We start from the raw sequence: 27734 nt of genomic DNA on the forward strand, positions 1-27734 counted from the left end.
AATATAATTATAGTTTAATTCTGTTATTACTGCTGTGAAGGGATGCATAGAAAAAAATAATTCTGTGGCCAGAACTCCGCTTTAACTGCACAAGTTTGACCTGTATGAGGATACATAAGAGTGCATGCATCCCTGTGCTGACAATCCCATTCATGTGAAAAAAAGGTTAGAAAGGAATGGCGCTCACATGCGGGTGCATCTCAAAACATTAGAATATCAGCTAGCTGTAAGCCATAATCGTCAAAATTAAAAAAGAAATGCTTGAAAGATATCACTGTGTAATGAATCCTATATAATATATGCTTTTCGATCTGAATTACTGAAATCGTTTTGATGATATTCTAATTGTTTGAGATGCACCTGTGTGTATATACAAACCATAAATAGTGGCAAAATACCAAATTTGAAAATATATAAATCAAAAAAGTGAACAAAAAGTCCAATGTGACAAAATCCTAACACCAATTTCTTCAACATCAAACGCCTGTAATCTTCACCACTGCCCAAAGTGTAGATGTACACTCACCAGAGACGTTTGACCCCTTTTTTACAGGGAGGTCAAAAAGTGCTTTTGCCATCAAAGGCTGGGATCCCCCTGATATTGGGCTCCGATTTAATCCTCCGGTTTTAAATAGATACCAGAACTGTGTGTGCAGGAAAGGATGGCTTCGCCGGAGCTGGCTTGCATTCCAACTTGTTCCGGATTAGTGTTAGTTATATTAAAGTTTTTTTGTTTTGTTTAAAAATAACAAACATGTTATTTAACTGCTCTGTGCAGTGGTTTTGCACAGAGATGCCCAAATCCTCCTCTTGTCGGGTCCCTTGCCAGCACTCCTGGCCCCTCTCCAAGAGCCCCCACAGCAAGCAGCTTGCTATGAGGGCACCCGAGCCAAGACACTGCTCTGTGTCCATTTATTCAGTCCCCGCTCTCCTCATTGGCTCACTGACTTTGACAGTAGTGGGAGCCGATGGCACCTGCTTCTGTCTCAGCCAATCAGTTGAGGCTCTTGTACAACATTGCTGGATCGAGATGGGGCTCAGGTAATTATTAGAGGGCTGAGGGGGGCTGCTGCACACAGATTTTTATTTTTTTTTACCTTTATACATAGAATGCATGAAGACTAAAAAAAATTACTTCTGCCTTTTAGAAACACGTTAAATTCACTTTACAGTAATTCAGTTAGCCTTACAATCATTTACCATGCAGACTTCAGAAACTGTATCCTTCACAGTGGCACCAAATGTGTGCTAGGCAGAATTCAGCAGCAGCACATCTCTGCAAATCTCCCACTTCCCTTGTTCTTATTGCCCAGGAGTGAAGATTACTTACGCCAGCATCTTCCTTGTACAACACACAAGGAAGTGGCTACTGCAATTTCCTGCTTGGATCAGCCTGACCTAAGTTCATCTGATGTGTCATTGTATACACTATCTAGTTGTTAACATGTTGCATCATTGCATTGTCACTAGCATCTAAATAGAGGAACTGTCAGAAGAAATTGCGGTTTAACTTACAGAAAAGGATGACACAGACAAACATAGTATGTACAGGCTGTGATTTTCAACCAGGCAGTGAAACATAAATGTCTATTTTACCGTACAGTATTTCACAAGTTTGCTAGGCAAAATGGTTAGTGTGTCCCAAAAATTCATATTGCAGTGTAAAAAGTTGTTTGCTTTAACTTGTCTATAAATTTCCAAAAACCCTGTTTAAATAGACTTGATCAATCACTTCATGGATGTTTCCCACTGTAGTTTCCACCTGTATAATCTTTGTTCCAGGAGAGATATTCTCAGGGTCCTGGGACTCATGTTAGCCGGTATCCCAGCAATATTGGGGGAGCTCAGAGCAGTGGGCGAAGCCTTAAATGCCTTCAAAGGCAGAGTTTTAGGCAAAGAAATCCAGATCTGCTCAGACAATGCCACAGCGGTAGCCTACCTAAACCACTAGGGGAGAACCAGGTTCAAAGCCCTTCTGGACTTGGCAAAAGAGATTTTTAGCTGGGCCGAGCACAGGGTGCTCCCTGTCAGACAGGGAGCTGAACCCCAAGGTATTCCAGGCATTAGTTCAAAAAATTTGGCCGCCCAGAAATATACCTCTTTGCCAGCTTCAAGAAAAGGAAGGTAAAGAAGTAGTTCTCCCTCTCTCAAGAAAGAGTTAGAGGGCCTGGATGCCCTAGCCCAAGAAAGGAAGTTCCAGTTGGCCTTCACCTTTCCTCCTCTGGCACTGATTCCTTGAGTCATTCAAAAACTCTGCCGGTCCTCGGGCCACTTCCTTCTGGTTGCTCCATGGTGGCCAAGGAGGGCATGGTTTGCAACCTTGAAAGCGCTGTCAGAGTCTCCCTGGAAGCTCCTGGACCTTCCGGACCTACTCTCACACGGTTCAGTTTCCCCCCCCCCCCCCCCGACCAGAGTTTTTCCATCTGAAGGCCTCGCTAGTGAGCGCCAGATTCTCAAAGGTAAAGGCTGCTCTGACAGAGTGATACACTCCTCCTATTGAGCAGGAAACCAGTTACCAGAAAGATAGATATATATATATATATATATATATATATATATATATATATATATTTTAAAGTATGGAAAATCTTTTGTACTTGGAGTAAACAAAAACAGGTTGTTTCCACCTCGTTCCCTATAATCCTGTAATTTCTTTTGGATGGAGTAGAGAAGGGTGTGGCAGTCAACACTCTTCTGGTACAAGTGGCTGCGCTTTGTTTTCCTTGATGCTAGGTTAGCAAAACAAACCCTTAGTTAAAAGTTTTTTTAGTGGCCAGAGATGGGGCTACCTCAGTCAAGAAAGATGGCTTCGCGCCTTGAGACCTAACCAGGGTTCTAGACGCATTATCTAGACACCCCTTTGCACCCATAGATGAGGTTCCTATTAAAGAACCTTTTTTGCTGATCCTGCCAGACAAGATGACCCTCAGACCAGATCCTTTATATCTGCCCAAGGTGTCGTCAGCCTTCCATAAAACGCAGGTAATAAATCTACCATCCTTTTTGTGACAACCCTAAAAATGAGGGGGAAACACATTCCATTGCTTAGATGTAAGGAGATGCCTCCTCTACTATCTAGAAAGGGTTAAGGATTTTTTTTTTTTCCAAATAAACCAAGTTTATTAAGTTGTAGACAAAGGTATATACACAATTTTTTTTGAAGAAAAACAAAATTATAAAACATAAAAGAATAAAAACACACAGTGGGTCAACATTCCCCGCATTGTCAAAGGGTATGGTAACATTTACTCCGATCCATAACATCTCCAGTGCTTTTCGTATGTGTTTCCCTAAGCACCGATGAATTAACTCAGTCACGGCCTCAACCATGTATGACGTATTGGCCCTTCTATGCACTAGCTCCACCACTTGGACTCCAACTACTCCCGTCCGTCCATTCCTCCCTCGACCCTCTCCGAGTCCTAACACACTGACACCTAGACTGTACATGTTTCACCATCCTCCAGCCATCTATCCCATACATTGGAGAATTTTTGTGGTCTTCCTCTATGTGTATAGATCATTTTCCTGTATGGGAGAGTAGCATTCACCTCCCTCTTCCAGTCCCTTAGTGTCGGTGCCTCAGGTTGCATCCACACTTTTGCCACCACCTTTCTAGCCAAAAATAAAGTTTCATATATAAAGATTGCCTGATATTTTTCGGTATCCACGTCCGGCAATAGTCCCAAAAGACACAGCTTCGGGTCCATGCCCACCGGGGTTCCCATATTATCATGAAGAAACTGTGTGACCTGTAGCCAGTACGCCTGTATGTCTGGGCAGTGCCATAGCAAGTGATAGAACGATCCCTCCTCCGCCGCACACCTGGGACATACAGGGCTCCTTGTGGACTGAAACTTTGCCAACTTCTGCGGCGTGATATACGCTTGGTGCACAATATATAACTGGGTTAGCCTGTCCGATAATTTAGGGGATGCCGTCTTCACCCCTTCCAATATCTCATCCCACTCCGTGTCCTCTACTGGGCCCAAATCCCTCTCCCATTTTAGTTTGGCTACCTGTGCTATTTTGCTGGTCCTACGCCTCCTGATGACATAGTAGCAATTGGACGTGAGCCCAGCCGAGTCCTTCCCAAAGACCACATCCAGCACCTGCGGTGAGCTCACCTCTATACTATCCGATCCCATGTGGGCTCTGAGAGCATGCCTGAGCTGTAGATATCTGAAGTGAAGCTGCGGTGGAAGCGAGAACTCCTCCCTGAGTCTGTTGTATGGCTTAGGCCCCGTACTGGACATGACCTGAGACAAAAACAGAATCCCGTATGATGCCCATACCCCTGGATCTGGCACTGTGCTTAGCTCCGACATGCAACTGTTGTTCCATAGCGGAGTATGTGAATGCATGTGATTCCTGCCTTGTTTTTTAAGAGCCACATCCCACACCTTTTGATGATGTGTCAGCATGTCTGCCCCGAATCGGGCAGTCTTGCATCCTCCATGCCCTCTCCTAAAGATTGCCTGCGCAGGGGTGTGAAAGGGACTGTCTGGTTTGTTACACACTAACGCTCTATATTTCTGCGACTCAGATGTGTTGAAATAGTACAGGTGAGACAATTGTGACGCTATGTAGTAATCCTGTAAGTCAGGGAGGGAGCATCCCCCCTCCATGGTCGGGTTCTGGAGTATATGCCATGCCAGCTTATGCCTACCGGAGCCCCAGACAAACGAATTTAGGATTGCTTCAAACTGTTTGAAAACCTTAAGAGGTATGTACAGGGGAGCATGCCAAACCATGTAAAGAATTTTCGGCAATAGGATCATTTTTATCAAATTAGTTCTACCCATCACCCCTAGGGGTAACTTTGCCCATGCCTGCGTTCTAGACTTGACTACCGCAAAAAGTGGTTCCACGTTGAGAGGGACATATTCCTTAAGGTTCCTTGTGACCCTTACCCCTAAATATTTAACCTCTGCCACTCTCTGTAATGGAAGGTCGTGAGACACTACTGGGGGGGGGAACTGATCCAGTGGGAGAATCTTAGATTTGTCCCAATTGATCCGCAGGCCGGAGAACTTCCCCACCTCTTCTATAATATGTAAAGCTGCTTTCAGTGATGGGCCTTGGTCCTCCAGATATAAGATCGTGTCATCTGCGTATAATCCAATTTTTTCCCAGGTATCACCCCTCCTAAGACCTACCACCTCTGAGCTCATTCTGATGGCGATCGCCAATGGCTCCGCCGCTAACGCATATAGCAGCGGGGACAATGGGCATCCCTGCCTTGTGCCTCTCTCCAAGGAAATCTGTTCTGAAAGCCACCCGTTCACAAACACTCTAGCCTTGGGTGTCTGATATAACAGCTGTACCCATTTGATAAAGTGTGGGCCAAAGCCGTAGCAACTCAGGCACTCCCACAGATATAGCCACTCGACTGAGTCAAAGGCTTTGGCCGTGTCCAAAGCTACTACCACCCGCGTGCCCACGTTATCATGTTGCGCCTGTATGTTCATAAATAACCTCCTGATATTCATGGCAGTGTTCTTCCCCGGCATGAATCCTGTTTGGTCTCCATGTATCAGAGACAAAATCACTGAATTTAACCTCGATGCTAGCACCTTAGCTAAGATTTTAATGTCAACTGGTAGTAGTGATATTGGTCTGTAAGATTCGGGGTAATGCGGGTCCTTGCCCGGCTTAGGAAGTACAACTATCTGGGCTTCCTGCATGGAAGAGGGGAGAATTCCTGTCTCAAATATAGAGAGGTACAGTGCCCTCAATCTGGGGATCAGTGTTTCGGAGTAAGTGGTGTAAAATTCTAATGGGAGGCCGTCCAGGCCGGGAGCCTTAGACTTGGCCAATTGCGACATTGCCGTTGCTATGTCTTGAGTGGTAATTGGGGCTTCCAGAGTCTGCGCTTGTCCCCGACTCAACCTTGGGAATCTCAGAGTGTGTAAGTATGCCCGTATTTCCTGCGGCGTGTGATTGCTTTGAGATCTATATAGGTCTGCATAAAAGGTTCTGAACCTATCTGCCACCACCGGAGGGTCTGTGATCACCGAGCCGTCCGGCTCCTTCAATGACACCACCACAGGCGGCCTATCTTCTAAATGCGCCAAGTACGCCATCATCTTCCCAGCCTTTTCCCCATGCTCATATATACGCGTTTTACTAAAAAAGATACGCTGTTTGGCCTTTTCCATGTGTAACTGTGTTACCATCCTCGTCTGCATTCTTACTTTGGTCAGGTTCTCTATTGTGGGCTGTGCGTTAAACGTACCCTCTAATTCCTGCAACGCGTTTTCCGCGCTATTTACAATTATTTTGGAGGACTGTTTAAGTCTCCGGATTTTAGTATCCAGCACCCTGCACACCTGGGTTTTAAATGTATCCCATCCGGAATTGATATCCGCAGACCCCTGGCCCTCAGGGAGTAAGAATTGCAGCTCCCGTTCAGTCCTATCATGGTCCGTCAGGGCCGTCAACCAAAAAGGGTTAAGCCTCCACCCCCTTACAGGGGCCCTATCTAGCAGGGACACCTGTATCCAGCATGGCGAGTGATCTGACAGGGCCCTAGGAGCAAATCCAGCCCCCCCCACTTTGGGCATTAAAGTAGCCGAAACCAGAACATAATCTATGCGGGACATGGTGGCGTGACTCGCCGAATGGCATGTATAGGCCCTGACCTGAGGATTTCTTTGCCTCCATACGTCTACCAGGGCGAATTCCTTCATTAGGCGACCCAGTCTCGACAAGCCGGGGGCCCTTACAGGCCCTCCCGGCAGCTCCGGCCTATCCAAACCGGGGTCCATAACCATATTGAAATCCCCCATCCACACCGCCGGTACCGTCGGGTGCCTAGCCATAAATGCCAAGCCCTGAGTGACGACCTCCGAGCTGAATGGAGGGGGGATATAGCAGGCAATCAATAACATATATACCCCTCCAATTCTTGCATGTAAAAATAAGTATTTCCCCTGCCGATCCGACTCCAAAGATAGTAATTCAAAAGGTGTGGCCTTCGACACTAGGAGTGACACTCCCCTGGAGAAGCTAGAATAGGTGCTGTGATATGCCCAGCCAATCCATGGGCGTTTTAGTGCGGACTGTAGATGGCCAGTAACATGTGTTTCTGTCAATGCAATAATGTTCGCCTTTTGCGCTTTAAGATACGCTAACGCCGCCGTTCGCTTAATTTTATTCCTCACCCCCCTCACATTCCAGGTTAGAAATTTGATTGTGGTCATTGTGCTTTTAAATAAATCTCACGGAGTCGGATCTGCAGCACTACATTCCAGTGTCCCTGTGTGTCCTTCAATACTCCCTTGACAGCCCACTTTTCTGTTTTGGCTTTAACTCTTTGTCCTCTTCCATCACTATCATGCTTATACCAACTTGGCAACTGCATTGGGTCCCAACTGCGACCCTGAAACTTCCCTACCCCCCTCCCCCCTCCCAGCCCAGCACCTCCCCAATATGGTGTGAGCATTCCAACCCCAACTCTCAGAACCCTTAAACAACAATAACAATCCTCTTCTTCCAGCAGGAAAGCCTGACTGGAGGTCTGATACTTAGGTTCTGTGTGTATCATGGATAAGCCATCATACATTCGTCTAATGGAACGATTGTTCACTGAACAACACGTGGATTCGGCATGGGGAAGAAACAAAAAACATAACATATCCCCAGCGTCTTAGTTCCTTGCTCCTCTGGCTGTCTATTGCCGTTACTATTAGCACTCCCCTCCGCTGTATCCTTCTTTTGCAGGGTCAAGTTCTGATTTGCTTTAGCTTGTAGTAATAACAGAGAGAACAACAAGAAAAAAGGGAGCAGCAAAAAAAAAAACAAAAAAAAAAGGGAAAAAAGTATTTTTAAGGGAATTTCCACCCCCCCCCCCCTTGGAGCCCCAAGGGGGGTCAATATCCGTCCGGATGTCTTCTCTAAGGCTGTCTCTCCCGGATCCCCGGGTCCTGTAATCAAGGCCTATAGAGTATGGGGGTCAGGGCAGGACAAAACAACAGTGTCATTTATACCAGGGATCCCCCAAAGCGCAGCAGAGCGTTTTCTTAATATAGTTTCGTACAGGATAATAGGAGGGGGTGGGGGGGGACTCCTCTCTTCACCCCAAAAAATGTTTTTCTGTCCCCAACCCCCCCTGTGTAGTACTCACATAGCTCCATAGCAGTCCTCACTCCTGTCTCCCTTTCCGATCCAGCCATTCTGCCGCTGCTGCTGGGGTATCAAAAAACAACACCCGTCCATCTTCTTCCACCCGCAGCCTGGCTGGAAACAACATGGCATACTTTAAATGTAACACACGTAGGCGACGTTTCACATCCTGAAATTGGGATCTTTTCTTCTGCACCTCCGCGGAGAAGTCCGGGAACACCGCCACCAGTGCATTCTCCACCTTCATGTTCCCCTTTTCCCGGGACAATCGCATAATCTTATCCCTGTCACGGAAGTTCAGAAATTTAGTAATGAATAAATGTGCGTGGAGGCGCCCCTTCAGGAGGGGGCTTTGCTGGTATCCTGTGTGCTCTCTCCACCGCAAACATGGCTGAGAACGCCTCCCTTCCATACACCTTGATCAGGAGCTGCTCCAGGTAATCAGCCGGATCCCTACCTTCCGTGCGCTCCGGAATCCCAATGAAACGCAGATTGCAGCGGCGGAGTCTGTTCTCCATTTCGTCCTGATGTGCATGCAGTTGTTGGATTTGTCTCTGCACCCCCTCCGCCGCCCGCTGCATGGGATACAATACATCCTCCGCGGCACTTATGCGTTCCTCCGTCTCCTTGACCCGCTCCCGGACCGCTGATAGATCCTGCCTCATGAGCGAAATGTCTATTTTCACCTCATCTATCTTAGTTGTGAGGGTCCCCTGCAACACCGCTATCGCCTCCAGCACTTTGGCCGTCTCCGCCGCATGGCGATCCCCGCCTGAGGCCTCCTCGGCGCCATCTTTGGCCTGTCCCTCTCCCCCATCGTGGCGGAATTTGGCCAGTTTATCTGCCGTAGCAGATGTTTTTTTCGGCGGTGACATGCCTCTCAGTTGTCCCTGTATGTTCAGGCTGGGTTCCAGGGAGTTTAGCGATTAAATTTGTTCGCCAGGATGGTATGCAGGAGTTTCAGCCAGAGGAGCTCTTCTCTCCCACGTCCTACTCCATCGCTTGCCAGGCCACGCCCCTAAGGGTTAAGGATTTTAGGAGATCCAATCGCCTCCTAATCCTCTTCTCTGGACCAAGGAAGGGACTTCAGGCCTCAAATCCTCAGTCTCTAGGTGGATAAGGCAAGCGATTTCTGTAGCATACTCAATTTGCTGGGCCGAGCAGAGGTCCTATCGCAGAAAGACCTAGCTTTCGGTCGAAAGGTGCTACAGGCAGTGGTCCCACCCTAAGGTAGGGCTGCGGATTACTTGTTTATGCTCTCATGTTGCGGTCCTGAAAGGTAAGGTGAGAAATCCGATGGTAACTTACCGATAACAGTGTTTCTACGAACCTTCCAGGACGGCAGGCCTACTTCCCGCCCTGTTATGGGTAGAGGAAAGACTGTATACAATATGTGGTCAAGACCCCTTATGAATCGGTTGGAGAATTACTTTACAGCAACTGATGGACAAAAGGGGGAAGGTGGGGCCTTTTAACAGCTGTGAACTGATTGTGTTTCCTGTAGGGAGGAGCCTATCCTCTAATTACCATCCTGGAAGGTTCCTAGAAACACCGTTATCGGTAAGTAATCATCGTTTTTTTAAGCATGGGTGCAAAAACAGCTCTGGCAGCAAAAGGGTCAATCCTGCACAGATCAGACAGTACTACTCTCTCATAGTGGACAAGCTGTGAAGCCTATTGATAAGGAGCAGGTCTCCTTTAGGGGGTCTCTAATAAAAAAATATATATAATCAATATGAAGTGTGAGGGGGTCAACTACACAGCCAAGTCCCCGCCATCCTAATAGAACATCCCCCTTCAGGCTGGAGATAACGGCCATTGTTAGTCCAACCTCCAACGGACAGCCTCCTATCTACAAATGCCGGGCCCCATTCAGAGGGAGCAGGAGCTCCATGGAAACTAAGTTCTGAGAGTAAACGTCCCTGCCTCACATTTTTGTTCATTTGTTTTATTCGTTAACAAAAGCAGAATTTATTTTGGTCATAGTTTTCGTCAGTGAATGAAAATGTAGTGTACTTTTTTAATTTTCGTGACTAAAAATGCCACTGACGAAAATGATGACAAACATTTTAGATCCTGAAATGTACACTGCTGTGTAGCACATGAGTACATACTGTAGCCCAGTAGCGGAAGTACTGGATCGCTGAGGTTGCCATGGTGATACGAGGAGCAGCATCCCTGATTCTCAGCCGAACTGTACTGTGCACTGTGCAGGGAGCTGTTCGCACTGAATAGACCTAAAGTGAAAGCAGTGTGTGCTGTGCTCTTTATCTCCCCCTACAGTGCAGTACCCGTTAGGAAGGGGTAAAGTAAAGGTCTGCTGTTTTTTATAAGACTATCTACTGTATGTGTGTTTATAAGTGTGTGTGTATGTGTTTGACGGGCACAGTGGCTGCCTTCGCAGCAAATAATATCACCTGTGATGCATTTGTTTTCTTGCAAATCTGGCCTGTTAGTGGGCCCTGAGGACTGGAGTTGAGAACCACTGATATAGATCATGATTCACTAAGGAGCAACCACTAAATTGAGATCTTTGGGACTTTTTAGGTACTCTATTTTTGAGCAAGTAAACTGTTTTTTTTTTTTTTTTTAAAGTTCAATATTTCTTTATCGTTTCCACACATAAAAAATATGTTAAGTCACTAAATACAATATTAATGCTGTTCCAATACATATGTGTATTTTTCATTAATCTGTACATAACATATCCTCTGATACATAGTTCCTTAAACCGAAGTTTACCTATAGTTTTACAACACGATAGTACTTTCCCCCCACTTGGTTTATCGGGGGAAACATCTCAATGTGTTTCTCGGGCCAACGGTCTAATTTCTTCAGGAGGGCTACAGTGGTAAGTGCCTGTAATGTAAATCATTGTTTCAAAGTATAAATTATCATATTACATCTTCTTGTACATGTACATATATATATATATATATATATATATATATATATATATATATATATATATATATATACACATACACACAGTGTAACCTCGGTTTGAGAGCAATTTGATTTGCGAGCAATTAAAAATAAAAAATCTGACTCGGTTTGCGAGTGTTGACTCGCAAGACGAGCAGAATTCAAGCTAAATAGGTCTGCAGTACCGAATTTGGCCTGAGGTACGGGGGCGCAGGAGCTGAGCAGAGCCGAAAAGCGACGATCGTTTCTGTTCGGCAATGCTTGTAAAGACACGGAAATATTGTGCCTTTCCGATGTTTGTCCTCGGGCATTTTCTTTTTTTTACGCGCTCTGGCCCTCCCCCACCACCTCTGGCCACATTCGGTATTGCATCCCATTGAAGTCTATGCGGAAACAACATTTTTTTGTTTCCATTGACTTCAGTGGTAAAACTTGCTTCGATATGCGAGTACTTTGGATTACGAGCATACTCCTGGAACGGATTATGCTCGAAATCCAAGGTTCAGCTGTGTGTGTGTGTGTGTGTGTGTGTGTGTGTGTATATGTATGTATATATATGTATGTGTATATATGTATGTATGTGTGTGTGTGTGTGTGTGTATGTATGTATGTATGTATGTATGTATATATATATATATATATATATATATATATATATATATATATATATATATATATATATATATATATATATATATATATATATATATATATATAGTATTACATTTACATAGGACTATGAACCACAGTAGTTAAAACTGCAGTAGTTGTAACAATCTTAAAAATATCTTTAGCATGGAACTCAGATGAACAGTTGAACCTCTATCCACCAATGCATGAGACAAAAAGAGGGGCAAGGGGGGGCCTCCTGGTGGAGGGTGTGTTTGTACATCAATCTGCAAAATATTACATAAATTACTGTAATAATCCATCTTGTCCCATGTCCATAAATTAGGCAGAAACAAAACAGGGGAAAAACATATCCAAACCTGTTTTGGAATGTTGCACCCACACTTTTCATATTGAAGGGCATAATTTTGGTGTAATATTCTTTGTACATAAAATATCCAAAATAATTCCAAAATTGAGATGGGCAGTAGTAAAGAGGGGATATTCACATGTCATGAATGTGACTGTCACTACATAATTGAGGGAAGTATGGTACAGGTGGAGTGGTCTACGTATTTAGGTGTGCCTGCAATGTCTTAATGTGGGAAAGTTACTAGGACTTGTTAGAAGACCGCTATGTGATCGTATACGTAGTTAACACTTATTATGTTGGATCACTTGTAGCCAGGAATTTCATATTTGAACATTATGGGTGTGAAAATGTTGATATGTTGGGTAATAGAACATTGATTTTACTGAATATGTATATCACATTTTATTCACCACTTTTTTTTCTTCTTTTTTTTATGATTAACCACTTCCATACAGGGCAGGTATACACCTTCCCGCCCAGACCGGGAATTTTTAGCTTTCAGCGCTGTTGCACTTTGAATGACAATTGCGTGGTCATGTTACGCTGTACCCAAACTAAATTTTTATCATTTTGTACCCACAAATAGAGCTTTCTTTTGGTGGTATTAGATCACCTCTGGGATATTTATTTCCTGCAAAAATAAATAAAAAAATGACCGAAAATTTAGAAAAAAAAAGTATTTTTTTGTTTCTGTTATAAAACATTGTAAATAAGTATGTTTTCTCCTTCACTGATGGGCACTGATGGTACTGCACTGACGGGCACTGATAAGGCGGCACTGATGGGCACTGATAAGGCGGCACTGATGGGCACCGATGAGGTGGCATTGATGGGCACTAATATTCGGCGCTCATGGGCGGCACGGATAGGCGGCACAGATGGGCACAGATGGGCATTGATGGGCACTGATAGGCGGCATGGATGGGCACTGATAGGTGCCACGGATGGGCATAGATGGGCACTATTGTACGTGTTGTACTAATGGATGCCAATCAGTGCCAAACAATGCCTGTCAATCAGTGATGCCCATTGTGGGCACTGATTGGCATCCATTGCGGCACTGGCATCCATTTTGTGTGTCCTCCTCATCCCTGGTGGTCTAGGGTGGCATCCTTTTTTTTTTTTTTTTCACTGCTGTTCTTTATGCCCATCCCTGGTGGTCCAGTGGGCATCCTCAGGGGGGGGGGGGCTGTGCTGATTATCGATTAGCAAAAACCCCTCCCTGTCACAGGAGCAGCCGATCGGCTCTCCTCTACTCGCGTCTAAAAGACGCGAGTGAGGAAAAGCCGGTTACCGGCTTTTCCTATTTACATCGTGATCAGCTGTGATTGGACATAGCTGATCACGTGGTAAAGAGTCTCCGTGAGAGACTCTTTACCTTGATTGGTGTTGCGGGGTGTCAGACTGCAACCCTGCAGCAACGATCGCCGCGATGCGCGCCCCCGGGGGTGCGCAGCGGCTCAGAATCCTGAGGACGTCATATGACATCCAGTCAGGATTCTACAACCACTTTGCCGACATCAATATGTCATTGGCGGGCGGCAAGTGGTTAAATATTTGTGTGGAAAATATTTTTTTAGCTTTATATCAATTTCTAGAAAACTGCTTTAAAAGCTGGGTATTCCCTTTTTGTCCAGTGTTTCTTGACCATTTTATTTGTAGAAACCCTTGGCAAAAGTTGGAGACCTCCGGAACCCCTGAAAGAATTTTCAGATCTAAAGCTCACGGAAAATAGCTGGTGAATTTACAGCCCAGTCCTAAAGAAGTCAGATGTCCGTGTTTTAGGCTAGGAAAGATTGTTCTAGTCCCTCACTGTCGGAGGGAACAATCTCACAGCAATAAAGATATCTCTGCAACACTGTGCCACCCTTCTACAAGGACATCCAATTTGGGTGCAGAGTGTCACAGCTGTGGTCTTCATTGACCATCAAGGGGGCACCAGGTGTCATGGAGCTTGAAGGAAGCAAGCCATATCATCTAATGGATGGAGACTCGCTGTCCAGCGCTCTCTGCAGGCCACATCCCAGGAGTGGATAACGGGAAAGTGGATCATTTTATCCGCCACTGCCTTGATCAAGGGGAATTAGCCCTTCACTCCCACCTCTTTAACCTCATATGTTAGAGATGGGGACCCTGGATGTAGACTTCCTGGCCTTCAGAATTCACAAGTTACCTTTACCAGGCTACCAGGACTAAGATCACACTCGTTTTTCTGCAGATTTTCGTCTTCAGATTTACCAAAACCATATAATACGAGGTCAAATCTTAAGATTTTCACTTTGTCCTTGCACTGCATTTGGTAAATCTGAAGACAAATTTGCAGAAAATCTAATAGTGTGTATGGGGGTCTAAGTATCCCCTAACACATGCATCAAATGCGTTGATATTCCCCTAGTCTCAGTACAGGGGAATCTTTGCCTTCCCTCCAGTGCAATTTTTACCGCATCTGCTCCACAAAATAAGGCAAGAGAAGAAGCCAGGTGATTCTCATTGCAACAATCTGGCCCAGAAGAATTTTGTATCCATACTCGGACTACTAAAAGTCCTGGCCTTACCCAAACATGCCAGACCATTAGCTGGATGGTTGTTCAATCCCAGTTCTTTAAGCGACCTAGGGGTCTCTGAGTCTGTCATGCATAACTTGCTAAAAGCAAGAAAACCTTTTCCTCAAGGATTTCTTTGTACATGTAAATCTCATTTTTCCTGTTGTGAACACAAGCACTTGCCTGAGATTAATCTGCACCTCACATTTTAGCCACCTTACAATCCAGACCAGAACTGGGCTCTATTCTCTCTAAAAGGATAGGTTTTGGCCTCATTCTCCCTTGCCAAAACCTTTATCTCGGATCAGCAGCCCCCCCCCCCCCCTTTTACAGCACCCTGTGCTTTCTTGGGACTTCAGCTTGGTTCTCTCTGCTCTGCATAAACCACCCTTTTGAACCCATCAAGTTATTCTCTTAGAGGAACTCTCCTGCAAAGTGGCCTTTTAGTTGCTATCACTTCTTTCAGATGTACTGTATATCTAAGCTTGCATCTCCTTGCGGTTAGTGGCTGTTTTTCATTCTTTACAATGATATGGTAGTCCTATGCCCAAAACATCCTTCCTACCTAATTTTGCGATCCAAAGGCAAAATATTGTGATTTCCACCTCCACCTAATCCCAAGTGTCTGCATGCCATCTGAAGGTTTTTTTCTGGTATTTCAACATGTGTATTAATGTTTGTCATTGTTGTACTTTTAGCCTGGATTTCTTTCCTGTTGTAATGAAAATGTGTATGATGCTTGTAGCTGAGAGTTATCCTTTGTAGACAAAGTAGACTGTGGGGAGATTTAGTGCATGTGCTACATTTTACTGTTAAGTCTTTATATAATGCTTCCTTTCATAAATATTTTAAACTTGAAATGTTAGCTGTCATTTATTTAGAGTGTGTACTATTCCAGGGTCTTTCTTGAGGAAACCTAATCTATGGTTTCAGCACCCTTATATATGTAATTAACACTTTTATGCACTAATGTATTGATTTGGGTGTGCGTTCACCTATTTTTTCATTATACTAACTATGAATACTTAGCCCGTGTCCTATACTGTACAATTAATATGCGTTATTTGGTTATTCTAAGACAAATGCACCCCCCCTTCTCCCAGTACCCTGAAAAAAGGACTCTTGCGTTATCTGTAAACGCCATAAATTGGTGCACAGTGCTACAAAACTGGGGACTGAGTTATAGGTGATGCATCCAGGGAGTGTGTCCTCAATCTTTTTCAACATCCTATCACCAACCTTGTAACCCAGAGTCTCTGCGAATATTCAGCCTGTGTCCTGTACCGAACACCAGAATATGAAATATATCGGTATGTCAAAATTCCTCTTTTTTAGAGTACTAGGAAGTGCACATGCACCTGTCTTGACAGGGCCAAATAATGCATTTGACCTGTAGATCTTAAAGCCCATCTTTAAGCAAAGCTTCTTCCCCTCCTGTCCCTTACTCCCCACCCACTACCTTCTCAGCCTTTTGGCATTTTTAATTACTTTGCAATGCTGTAGTGCCTGAGCAATGCAAGGCAAAGGGGATTTTCCTAATTTTGGAAGGATTTACTCTCACTTCCTGTATTGGCTATGGGACTGAAAATTTTGGAAAATCTCCCCAATGGGACACAGATCGTAAAAACCTGACAGACATTATAGCGTCCTCTAACTAAAATGTAAAAAAAAATTTTTCCTATATTGTGGGCGAATATTCATTACCCTCTGGGTTATACACCATCTCTAGGTGAATGGACACTGGTAGACAAAGTCTTAGACAGAAAGTGATCTATATAATCCCTCCCATACAGGAAGTACATCATTTTTTTTGTCAGTGTCTGCAAGGTGAATGCTCACGTTTGCTTGAGCTCTCTCGTCCCACAAATGGTTCTTAAATGAATCCAGGGATTGACCGATTGGATCCATTTGACAATGGCTCTATATGCTTAGATAAATGGTACCCAAGCCTTGCAAAGAAGACTCAGAACAGATCCCACCCATCAACATCCTGGAGTTATGGGCAGTACATCTGGCCCTATGGTCCTGGATGGGAGAGCTTTAGGACTGCCTTATCAGGGTTCAGTCTGACAATGCCACTGCAGTGGCCTATATAAACCACTAAGGCGGCACCAGGAGTTGTTCAGCTCTGAAGGAGGTGAACCACATCCTAACCTGTGCAGAGGGACATATGTTGATTCTATCGGCAGTCCATATCTCTGGAGTAGAGAACTGGAAGGTAGATTATTTCAGCCATCAGCAGATCTGACCGAGGGGGGGGGGGGGGGCAGAGGTCAACCTATTGGCATCCAGGTTCAACAACAAGCTACAGAAATATGTGTCCCGAACAAGGGATCCTCTGGCAATCGGAGCAGATGCTCTGGTAGTTCCGTGGAGCCAGTAATCCCTGGTTTATGCTTTACCTCGATCTCTCTTCTGCCACATTTGTTTTGCAGAATTCGGAGAAAGGGGGTTCCAGTATTTCTGGTGGCACCAGCCTGGCCAAGAAGGCTCTGGTTCCCGAAGATTGTGAGCTTGGCAATAGACAGGCCTGGGACACTTCCACGCCTCCCCGATCTACTGTCTCAAGGTCCTATATTCCGCCCCAATTTACAGTCTCTATATTTAACAGGCTGGCTATTGAAGCCAGGGTGTTGAAGGACCGTGGCATCTCGGGACTAGTGGTATCTACCCTAGTGAATGCTAGAAAAGCTGTCACTAGGAAGATCTATAATAAGGTCTGGAAGACTTGTATTGCTTGGTGTGAAGCCAGAAAATAGCATCCTTGGAAATACGCGATTGGGAGAATTCTCTTTTCTACAGTCAGCTGTGGAAATCGGATTGGCTTTGAGTACAATGAGAGGTCAGATTTGCGGCCCTGTCAGTATTCTTCCAAAGGCCTTTAGCCTTCCATTTGCTGGTCCGAACCTTTATGATGGGGACAACTCTTTACTTCCCCGTCACCTGTGTGTCATTGGGACTTGAACCTGGTGCTGTCTGTGGTACAGAAACAGCTATTTGAGCTTAGTCAAGGAAATCCCATTAGACTTGCTGTCACGCAAGCTAGCCTTCCTGAGGGCCATCACCTCGGCTAGAAGGGTGTTGGAGTTGGCAGCCCTTTCGTGCAGGGAACCATACTTGATCCTTCACAACGACAGGGTTGTGTTACAACCTGTTCCATCCTTTTTGCCAAAAGTGGTGTTGGCCTTTCATTTAAATCGGGACATTATTTTGCCTTCTTTTTTATCTCAGCCTCATTCGGCAGAAGAGAGACGACTGCATTCCTTGGATGTTGTCTGGGCAGTCAAGGTTTATTTGTCTAGATCTGCAGAGATCCAAGGATCAGACTTCTTTTATCAAAAGGACCCAAGAAGGGGCAGACAGCTTCCATTGTCAATTGGGTCCGTCAATTGGTCATTCAGGCCTGAAATGTAAAACTTCTCCCTTTTAGGGTGAGGGCTCATTCTACCAGAGGTGTAGGAACCTCCTAGGTTTTTCGCCATCAAGTATCTGTGGCTCACATTTGTAAGGCTGCTACCTGGTCTGCAGTGCATACGTTCACAAAATTGTATCAATTGGATGTTTGAGCAGCCAAGGATTGTGCACCAATACCAATGCTGGGGGTCATTATTGCCTTCACTGACACTAATGTTGAGGGTTATTATTGTGTAAAATGACACCACTGTTAGGGGTTTTTGTTTTCACTGTAACCAATTCTGGGGTATTATTTTTGCACTGACTGACACCAATTTTGGGGGTTATTATTGTATCCAGTGAAACCAATGTTGGGGGTTAATGTAGTTGAATTTTTTTTATTTTTTTACCCTCCTCCTGCTTCCCCCCTAATACTCACCTGAGCCCCCTTTCGATCCAGCGATTTGCATGAGAGCCTCGGCTGTCCCAAGACTCTCTCTTCCCATTGTCCGAGAGACAGCAGTGGAAGCAATTGGCTCCCACTGCTGACAATTGCCTCTAGTGAGCCAATAAGGAAAGAGCGGGGGGCAGGGCAGAGCCACAGCTCTGTGTGTCTTGGGGACGCATAGAGCAGGGTTTGGGAGTGGCAATGCACCAGTGCCCCATAGCACGGGACTTGCAATTGGGGGCAATGGTCATGGAGAGGAACAAGGAGGATCTGGGCAGCTCTGTGCAAAACTGTTGCATAGAGCAGGTTTTTTTTTTTTTTTTTTTATAAAGCTGAACTAAGATTGCACTCACTGACACCATTGCTATTGTACTTTAACTATAGTAAAAAAAAAAAAGCGCTACTAACAAATAATCCCAAAGAAACCACTCAAAAATAACTAAATAATACAGCTGCAATCACAACGGTGAACTAAACCAAATAATAAATGAATAAAATACTGATGATGTGCTCGTATCAACTCATGTGCAATGTGAATCGTACATATATATTCAAGCAATAAAGCCTGGTGAAAATTCTCTTTTGCATGTGACTGAATACAACTGGAAACATCTGATCGCTGCTGGAGGTTGTTGTAACCTGATCACACTGAAGTGAGAGTTTGGCAATTAAGGAAGGAGCAGTGCAGACTGACTGATTCATTATCAGGACTTTTTCATGATCTACTCACATTTATATTAAGAGAATTTTCACCAGGCTTTATTGCTTGAATATATATGTACGATTCACATTGCACATGAGTTGATACGAGCGCATCATCAGTATTTTATTCATTGTACTTTAACTGCTTCAGTTTGCATTGTAATTAAAGCCCCCAAAATGTACACTCGCCTCTCGCATTTTGAGAGTACATTTAGAGGGCTGGAGAGTGTCTGGCTGGCTGCTTGGGAGCAGGGGGGCGAACGAGGAGAGGAGGAGCCGCGGCCGCCGCGGCGTTCAAACCGCGGGGAACATTACAGCTTTCAATTCAATAGCTGTGTGTTCCCCGCAGCGTGCGTCTTATACAGCCCCTCTGGGAAACTGATAGGCAGATTACCCATCCCAGGATTGGATGGGTGATCTGTCCATCAAAGTTTCCCGGACAAAAGGGGGAGGGGCTGTATAAGACGCGTGCTCCGGGGAACACACACAGCTATTGAATTGAAAGCTGTAATGTTCCCCACGGTTTGAACCATTCGGCGGCGGCTCCTCCTCTCCTACCCAGCACAGGTAGGATGCGGGGGAGGGAACTCTGGCTAATATGTATATGTGGGTGGGGGGGGAGGTGAGAGGGAACTCTGGCTAATATGTATATGTGGTAGGAGGGAGGTGAGAGTGAACTCTGGCTAATATGTATATGTGGGGGGAGGGGAGGTGAGAGGGAACTCTGGCTAATATGTATATGTAGGGGGGGGGACTCTGGCTGCAATGTGGGTGGTGAGGGGGACTCTGGCTGCAATGTGGGAGGTGAGGGAGACTCTGACTGCAATGTGGGTGAGGGGGACTTTGGCTGCAATGTGGGTGAGGGAGACTCTGACTGCAATGTGGGTGAGGGGGACTTTGGCTGCAATGTGGGTGAGGGGGACTCTGGCTGCAATGTGGGGACATTTTGCTGCATTGGTAGACATGGGCAGGCTGCATTTTTGGGCATGGATTAAGTTGTTGTTAATATTTATTACTTAATTCTACATAAAACATTTAAGTGTAATTTCATGAGATTTATGAGGGCTTGTCTAGGGGCGGGATTAGGGGCAGGGCATGGTAGGGGTTGGGCGGGGGAAATGGTGGCGAGTATGCCTTGAGGCCTGGCTAGTAGCTCAGGACTTGAAATTTTGAGCCCTGGTAATGATATGCTGCAAAAATACAGCAGGACTGAAATTTTTGGGTGTTGCGTTGCAAAAATGTGCTAATATTGTGCAGCCTTCACAAAGTGTTGGGGTCCTCATTTGAGGCCCTCTTAAATTTTCAAAGAGGGCATCTCTATTGGTCCTTTTAAAATATTTATCATTAATGGCCATTAAGAAAGGTGGGGGTTTTACAGACAAGTTTCAAATTTGCATGCAGCATTAGCTTCTTATATCACGGTTTTATTGAGTCTTTTGACATGTAGTTTTCTGGGTGTCTTTTACATATGTAATTTTGCACTACACTTGATCGGTTGAATTTCTCTGATGTATGTCTTTATAGAACCATTAAAAGATATTGTATTTGAAAGACATACAGTACAGTGTATTACAATTGGCATACATGAATTGAGATCCTTTGCAACTGTATGTTCTACATAGAGTACATAATATAACATTTTGATAAACATTTGCAAAATAACTGTATGCATCATTTTCCAATGTGTTGTAAGTAGAAATAAAATATTAAAGGGGTTGTAAAGGAATTTTTTCCCTAAATAGCTTCCTTTACCTTAGTGCAGTCCTTCACTTACCTCATTCTTCGATTTTGCTTTTAAATGTCTTTATTTCTTCTGAGAAATCCTTACTTCCTGTTCTTCTGTCTGTAACTCACCACCGTAATGCGAGGATTTCTTCCTGGTGTGGAGAAAGCCTCTTGAGGGGGCGAACAGGAGTGTCACGACGCCCACTAACACACAGCTCCTTTCTCTATCTGCAAAGTAGAGAGCGTCCTGACTTGCCTGCTCGCCCCCTTCTCCCTCAAGAGGCTTTGTCCACACCAGGGAGAAAGCCTTGCATTGCGGTGGTGAGTTACAGACAGAAGAACAGGAAGTGAGGATTTCTCAGAAGAAATAAGGACATTTAAAACCACAATTGAAGGATGAGGTAAGTGAAGGAGGACTGCATTAAGGTAAAAAAAAGCTATTTAGGGGAAAAAAAAAAATCCTTAGGCTGGGTTCACACTACTACACTACTTTCATTCTACTTTGCTCTGCTACATTGGTCCTACATTTATCCTACATTGGTCCTACATCCATCCTACTTTCATGAACAGGATACTACTTTGGTCCGACTTCAATGATATTCAATGGGCCTGAAGTAGGATCAATGTAGGACCAAAAGTAGTACAGGGAGCATTTTCAAAGTCCGACCGCCTTGTGTAGGACGCTACAAGACGCTCTCATAGGGAAACATTGAACACAGAGCAAAGTAGGATGAAAGTAGTGTAGTAGTGTGAACCCAGCCTCAAGGTGTCTTTTCAGCTACATGTTTTTTATTTGCAAAACGCATGGTGGGTACAGTAATAAGAGCTGTGAACTGTAAGGAATGAAACATTGCATAGTGCTCATTTAGTGTTTTAGATCATATGGTGCGTCATTGTGGGAACTCTGTGTGCCCTTCCATCTTCTTTTATCACAGATGTACTGTTACATTTTGCAGACTCTACATTGCTCTAAATATGAGATGTTAGTGTTTAGCCCTGTCACTGGTGTGCTGCCAGGGAATTGCCTATTTCCCTGTGTATTTGTTTCCCCTTCTTTAGGGCCTCCCTCCTGCCAAAAAAACATGAAAACAATATACTGGTAGGTTTGCTACTTTTTACCTAGGTTGACTAGAGAATAGTTCAATTGTAGTATAGGCAGTTCAAGGCTTGATGTGGAACTAAACTTGTCAAGGAGGGGATGAGTTCCCGACACATTGTACGTTATGGCACACTTGCTACAGTTTTCCATACTTTACGGGTCCATGATCTTATTGTTACTTTGCTCTCTTTCCACCGCCGCTTCTTCCGGACCCCTTCATGCATGCTGAAATGTAGACTGCACAGAACAAAGAAAATCACTTGGAGGGGGAAGGGGGTGGCCGAGATTTTACATGTTTCCTTGGCCAAACAAATCTGTCTCATACTGATTACATGTTGCGGGCCTTTTTTGGTTAGCATTGCATAAAGGGAAAAAAAACATAAGTAAAACGGTTATAACGGTCTGGAAAAAATTTACTTTATAGGTGGCAAATCGTACACAATTGTAATGATTGGATTAGGAATTTGATATATTATTTTTATGTTCATAGTATGCCTCTTTACATAGGGTAATTTAAGGAATACAGTATAGAACAAAAAAGTGTCATCTTTGGTTTTCTGAAAGTTACACTGACGTGTGTCGGGGGCAAAAAAAGCAATGTAATACATATCAACATAGGGTGGGGATTTGGAAAAACAAAAAACCGCGCTTCCACCACAGAGTCTATAGGCAGCAGCTGACGTTAGAAAAACAAAGCAATATATGGTATAAAAAAGCCGCGCCAATCTAATAAATTCAAAATCAATGTCAGTCAATGAATGAAAATTAGTGAAATCCCCATGAAGGCAATAACATCAGATGGAGCCTTTGGTTTGCTTGATGAATGACACTAGGTTCTTAGAATTAGTCAAACCTCGAACACCCAGGTGACATGCATGCATTTAGTGCAAATCCTCCACCGTAAGAATAAGCTGCTTACCAAACGGCAAGCCTTTATTGCAATTGGCTATAGCCCAGCCACGGCCTTTCAATCCTCTGGATACTCAGGGTGGAACACTTATATTAAGCAGCGAGATCCAAGCCTCAGCAATAGGATGGAAAGGAGTTGCAGTTCACTCTCATTTACCCCCTCCAATTCACATGGTGCAAGTCTGAGAATGGAAGAGCTGACAATCAGCAGAAACATCATGTTTCTGCTGATTATCAGCTCTTCCATTCTTAGACTTGCACCATGTGAATTGGAGGGGGTAAATGAGAGTGAACTGCAACTCCTTTCCATCCTATTGCTGAGGCTTGGATCTCGCTGCTTAATATAAGTGTTCCACCCTGAGTATCCAGAGGATTGAAAGGCCGTGGCTGGGCTATAGCCAATTGCAATAAAGGCTTGCCGTTTGGTAAGCAGCTTATTCTTACGGTGGAGGATTTGCACTAAATGCATGCATGTCACCTGGGTGTTCGAGGTTTGACTAATTCTAAGAACCTAGTGTCATTCATCAAGCAAACCAAAGGCTCCATCTGATGTTATTGCCTTCATGGGGATTTCACTAATTTTCATTCATTGACTGACATTGATTTTGAATTTATTAGATTGGCGCGGCTTTTTTATACCATATAGGGTGGGGATTGCTACATTTTTTACACGTGCTTGATGTAAAGTAAACAGTAAAATGCTCTAGCCATTTAAACAAACCTGATAACCTGGGAAATTCCGAGCGTGGTGCTAGTAGTTTAACCTGTTCATTGTATATCTGCTCACAGGTCATGGACCGACCATGTGACTCACATGGAAACATTTGACATATAGCACAGTTGAATTAGTATATAAAATGTATAGTAAATAGAAAAGTAAATGCAATTGTTTTTATCCAATATGTGATTGAATATTGCAGAAGGACTTTGACCATGGAGAAAATTATAAACGGTGGTCTAAAACAAAGGTCTGTTCTTAAAGGGTAAGGTCACCTCTACAGAAAAATCTGTAAGGTCAACTTACACAGGATCCCCATCTCCTCACCCCCCCCCACTGACCTGCAGCATGGAGATCTTCCATTCTGAGACTTGTGATCGCCGCCTCACTGGATCGGGGCTTAGAAATCCCCTTGGCTCAATCTCCAAAATGTCCCCGTCAGGAGGTAGGTTTCAGAGCATTCTAATTGGTCGACACCGACCAATCAGATCCCACATAGCCAGTCCTGTCAGCAGGGAAGAAGTAGAGAGAATGCAGAGGGAATTTCTAAGCTCTGGTCCAGTGAGGCGGCGATAGCAGGGCTCAGAATGTTGGATCGCCGTGCTGCAGTTCAGCAGACTGGGGGGTTGATGAGGGGGTCCGGTGTAAGTTCACCCGAAAGATTTTTCTGTAAAGGTTAACTTACACTTTAAAGTGGGCTGAAGGTTGCTGCTGAATACTGAAGGTTTTTTATCTTAATGCCTAGAATGCATTAAGATAAAGTGGTTCTTAAGGCAGAAGTTTTTTTTTTTAACAACAGTTGCAATTTATTAACCACTGTCCAGTCTTGTTGTCAGCATTCTCAATATATGAATTGTTGTAGAAACATGCTTATGAAAACAGGTAATGTAATTGTGTCCGATGCGTATACCTGCTGTCTTGTGGCACAGTACTTTTTCTTAATAGCATGTGTGTCAAGGTTCAGGCGTTTGGTTTTTGATGTGCAAAAACACACATATGGTGCGTTTACCGACACTCTCATTGAAGTCTATGGGATCAAAAATGCTTGAATATGCTAAAAGCTTCTATGCTTTTTTGCGGACAGGCAGAAAGCATAAGGCATTTGATTTGTACAAGTGTGAACAGGGACAATTTGATAGAATAGGATTCTGCATGTTGACCTAATCAGGTGTAAGGAAACCAACATAAAAATGTTCAAGTGTGAATGGGAGCTTAGTGTATACAAGATAAGTGAGTATTACTTTGTTGCACATAAAGATTTTCTCATCGAGCGACAAAATAGGAGTTATCGGTTTTCAAATAAAAAAAAAAGTTACATTTTGGTTGGAACAACCTCACAGTCAGAAAGTTGCAGTGACTAGAAAAATATGTACATTTTTTTCCTTTTACCATAAATGGGGAAAGTAGCCTACATATTCAAAATGCTACCATCTGTTAAGCTATAGCGGTTTACTATGGATGAACGCAGTAAATGTGTCCGGACTTCAGTCATAGTTTTGTCTCAGAAAATTTACATTTTCCCCTTGGACTTTCTGTGGAAGTGAAGTACAACATTCCTGTATGCTGACATTAAGTATATAAAAAGGGTAAATGTAGAATCAATTGCAACATAAGCTTAATTTTAGAATACATTTAACTAGATGTAAAATAAACAGAGAACAGCATTTACAGACAGTGAGGCATTTTCCAGGAATAAAAGTATGTAAAATGTGCTGATATCTACAAATGGCTGTCCCCAAATTTATAGATGCCTTTGTGCTGTAATAGACCGCGTGCGTCGCTCATAAGCAGACATCTGGATGCTGCCATTATTCTTTGTTTTCCCTCTGTTTAAAACAGTAGTATTCAGGTGACCCTAAAGGAGGCCTGTTTTTGCAAAAAAAAAAAAAACTGTCAATAAAGCCGACCACACATAAATGTTTTCATAAATTTGACCTGTTAGACCAGCAGTATGGCCTGATAACTTTGTACTATGAAGGAATACCTAGCCAATCCAGCCAATTTTACATTTACTGTATATCCTGTCAGGATGGACATTCTAATTGGAGTGTGCCCAGCCTGACACTACCTGAGTAAAAACTGGAATGCAGCTCACAGGAGTTGACCTAAATGCCATCCTTAAAGTGTTTGTCAACTCCAGCAATTATCTTTTTTTTCTTCTTTGCTCCATTTTGGAGGTAAATTTACCAATGAATGAAATCACAGAATTAACTGAATAGCACAGTCTACTTTTATACCATAGTGTTAATTTCGGGAACACAAGGTCACTTCATATGAGGTGTAACCTAGAGTTTTCAAATTTCATTCTCTAGTGTACATATATGCCAGAAGTCCAACTACTTCCTCCTGGGGCATCTTGGGTTGTATTTTTCTCAGCTTCTTCTTTATCTGTCTTTACTTGTGTAGCGTTACCCCCTAGAGGGCTGCTCAATACACTTTTGGGTCCTGCTGTTACCCCACTTTTCACCGTCCCAGGACTAAGAGTCTATGTTAGGAAAAATGTCAGACAGATGTGAGCGTCAATCACTCCAGTCGTTTTCCAAGTGATTTATTAAAGAAACTTTCAGGTAGTAGTAGGATAGGGGGTTAGGGGAAGTTCAAGTACCTTATTGCAGATCACGGATTACTTTCTTGGATTCAGAGGACAAACGGCTTTTTGTCATTGGATCTTGCAACAACCTTCCGCCCTCAGACCAGAAGGGCCATGAGGTCGGAGACGGAACGTAAGCACAGCCTCTGGCTAGGAGGGCCACGAGGGAAGAGAGAGATCACATGGCTTCTGCCCCTTGAATATCCTCTCCCAGAATGCACAGCAGCAAAAACACTCCCATTGGCTTGCTGTATTTCTCACACTGGCCTGTGGTAACAGTGACACCTACTGGCAACAGTGAGAATTGCGCACAACATAGCCAAAATTGGAACAGAAGCTAATTTATCTTTGTACAATCAATCTGAACTATTTACAATTCAGACAAACTAAATTTACAGCTTAGCCCCTGCTCTTTAGGAACAGGGCGCTACACTCGCATGGTTTCCCATACTTCCCACTAAGTCTCCTGAATTTTGCAGAGTTCTCCCCTTATTCTTTCTGGCCTTTCTCTTCTGATAGTGTGCATGCTTGTGTTGTTGCCAAACAATTTCAGGTGTCCATCTCTCTGGTTGTCCTCATTTGCTATCCATCAGGAGGCCATGCTCCTCTTGCTGTCCCACCTGCATTCCTCAGCTGTGTCCTGAAACTGCACCCGTCAGTAAGCCTTGGCTGTAACGTGAACCAAGTGGAAAGCTACACGGTTTTTGGGGAGTCACAGCAGAACAAACATAATTTAATAGTTTCTTAGATAATCTCTTTAAATCCTTTACCTCTCTTTAAATGCAGTACTGTAGCAAGACCTAGTAAAACCAACTGCATATGACCATTTAATTACCATAATATTTGTACTACACACGTATTTATTACCTTCACACTTTGCAGCAGCTTTCTTCTGCAGTTATAAGCCTCTTCACATCACAGCAATACATTTAGGAAGAATTGTAATCTCCCCAAGGAGACACTGGGATGGGCAATTTAATACTGACCCCCCCCCCCCATCCACACTGTCGTGACCCCCCCTCTTTAGCATATTATTATTTCTGAGAAATGTACTAAAGTTTGTGAAGACAAACAAAAATAGTTTTTGCCTTTGGTGCCAGTGCTTCTGTTAAAGCAGTCATAAGATTTGATGTTCATTTGTTTTATAGGCTTTGAGTATTTTGGAATATGTTTCTGATGAGCCTGAAGACGAATGCAGTGTTCCATCTGAAAGGCAGAACGTGCCAGTATGCGAGGAAAACACCTCAGGAGGAAGAACTGTAAGTGAGTGGGTGAAAACTGCACAAGTTCTGCTCCAGACTCCAAGGAAGAAAATGGACAAAGCATTCAAGACACCTGAGGATTCTGCTAAGAAGAAAAAGCGGTTTGTCAGGTTGGTATTGTCCGTTACAAAGATGGTGAGGTTCACAGAGTTATAGAAAACAAGAGAAGCATTTGTACCTTGTTATAGTCATATTTGTTTTCCAACAGCCTGCTTTATATCTCTTCGTATTTGAAGAGAAATCAAATAATTGTCCAGATGACCTAAACATAATTGTGTGGTGTTGGTGCTTAAATGAACTGTCTTTAAGCC

General features: G+C 43.9%; 1 protein-coding gene across 1 annotated transcript in view; it reads left to right on the forward strand.

The window, feature by feature from the left end:
- SPIDR (scaffold protein involved in DNA repair) overlaps positions 1 to 27734 on the forward strand; it is a 761161-nt gene that overhangs the window by 143972 nt on the left and 589455 nt on the right. Inside the window, exon 6 of the mRNA XM_040354167.1 lies at positions 27310 to 27533. Coding sequence (XP_040210101.1) covers positions 27310 to 27533 — 224 coding nt within the window. The remainder of the gene's footprint in view (positions 1 to 27309; positions 27534 to 27734) is intronic.

Source organism: Rana temporaria, chromosome 5 (assembly GCF_905171775.1).
Source record: "Rana temporaria chromosome 5, aRanTem1.1, whole genome shotgun sequence".
Classification (NCBI taxonomy): Eukaryota; Metazoa; Chordata; class Amphibia; order Anura; family Ranidae; genus Rana; species Rana temporaria.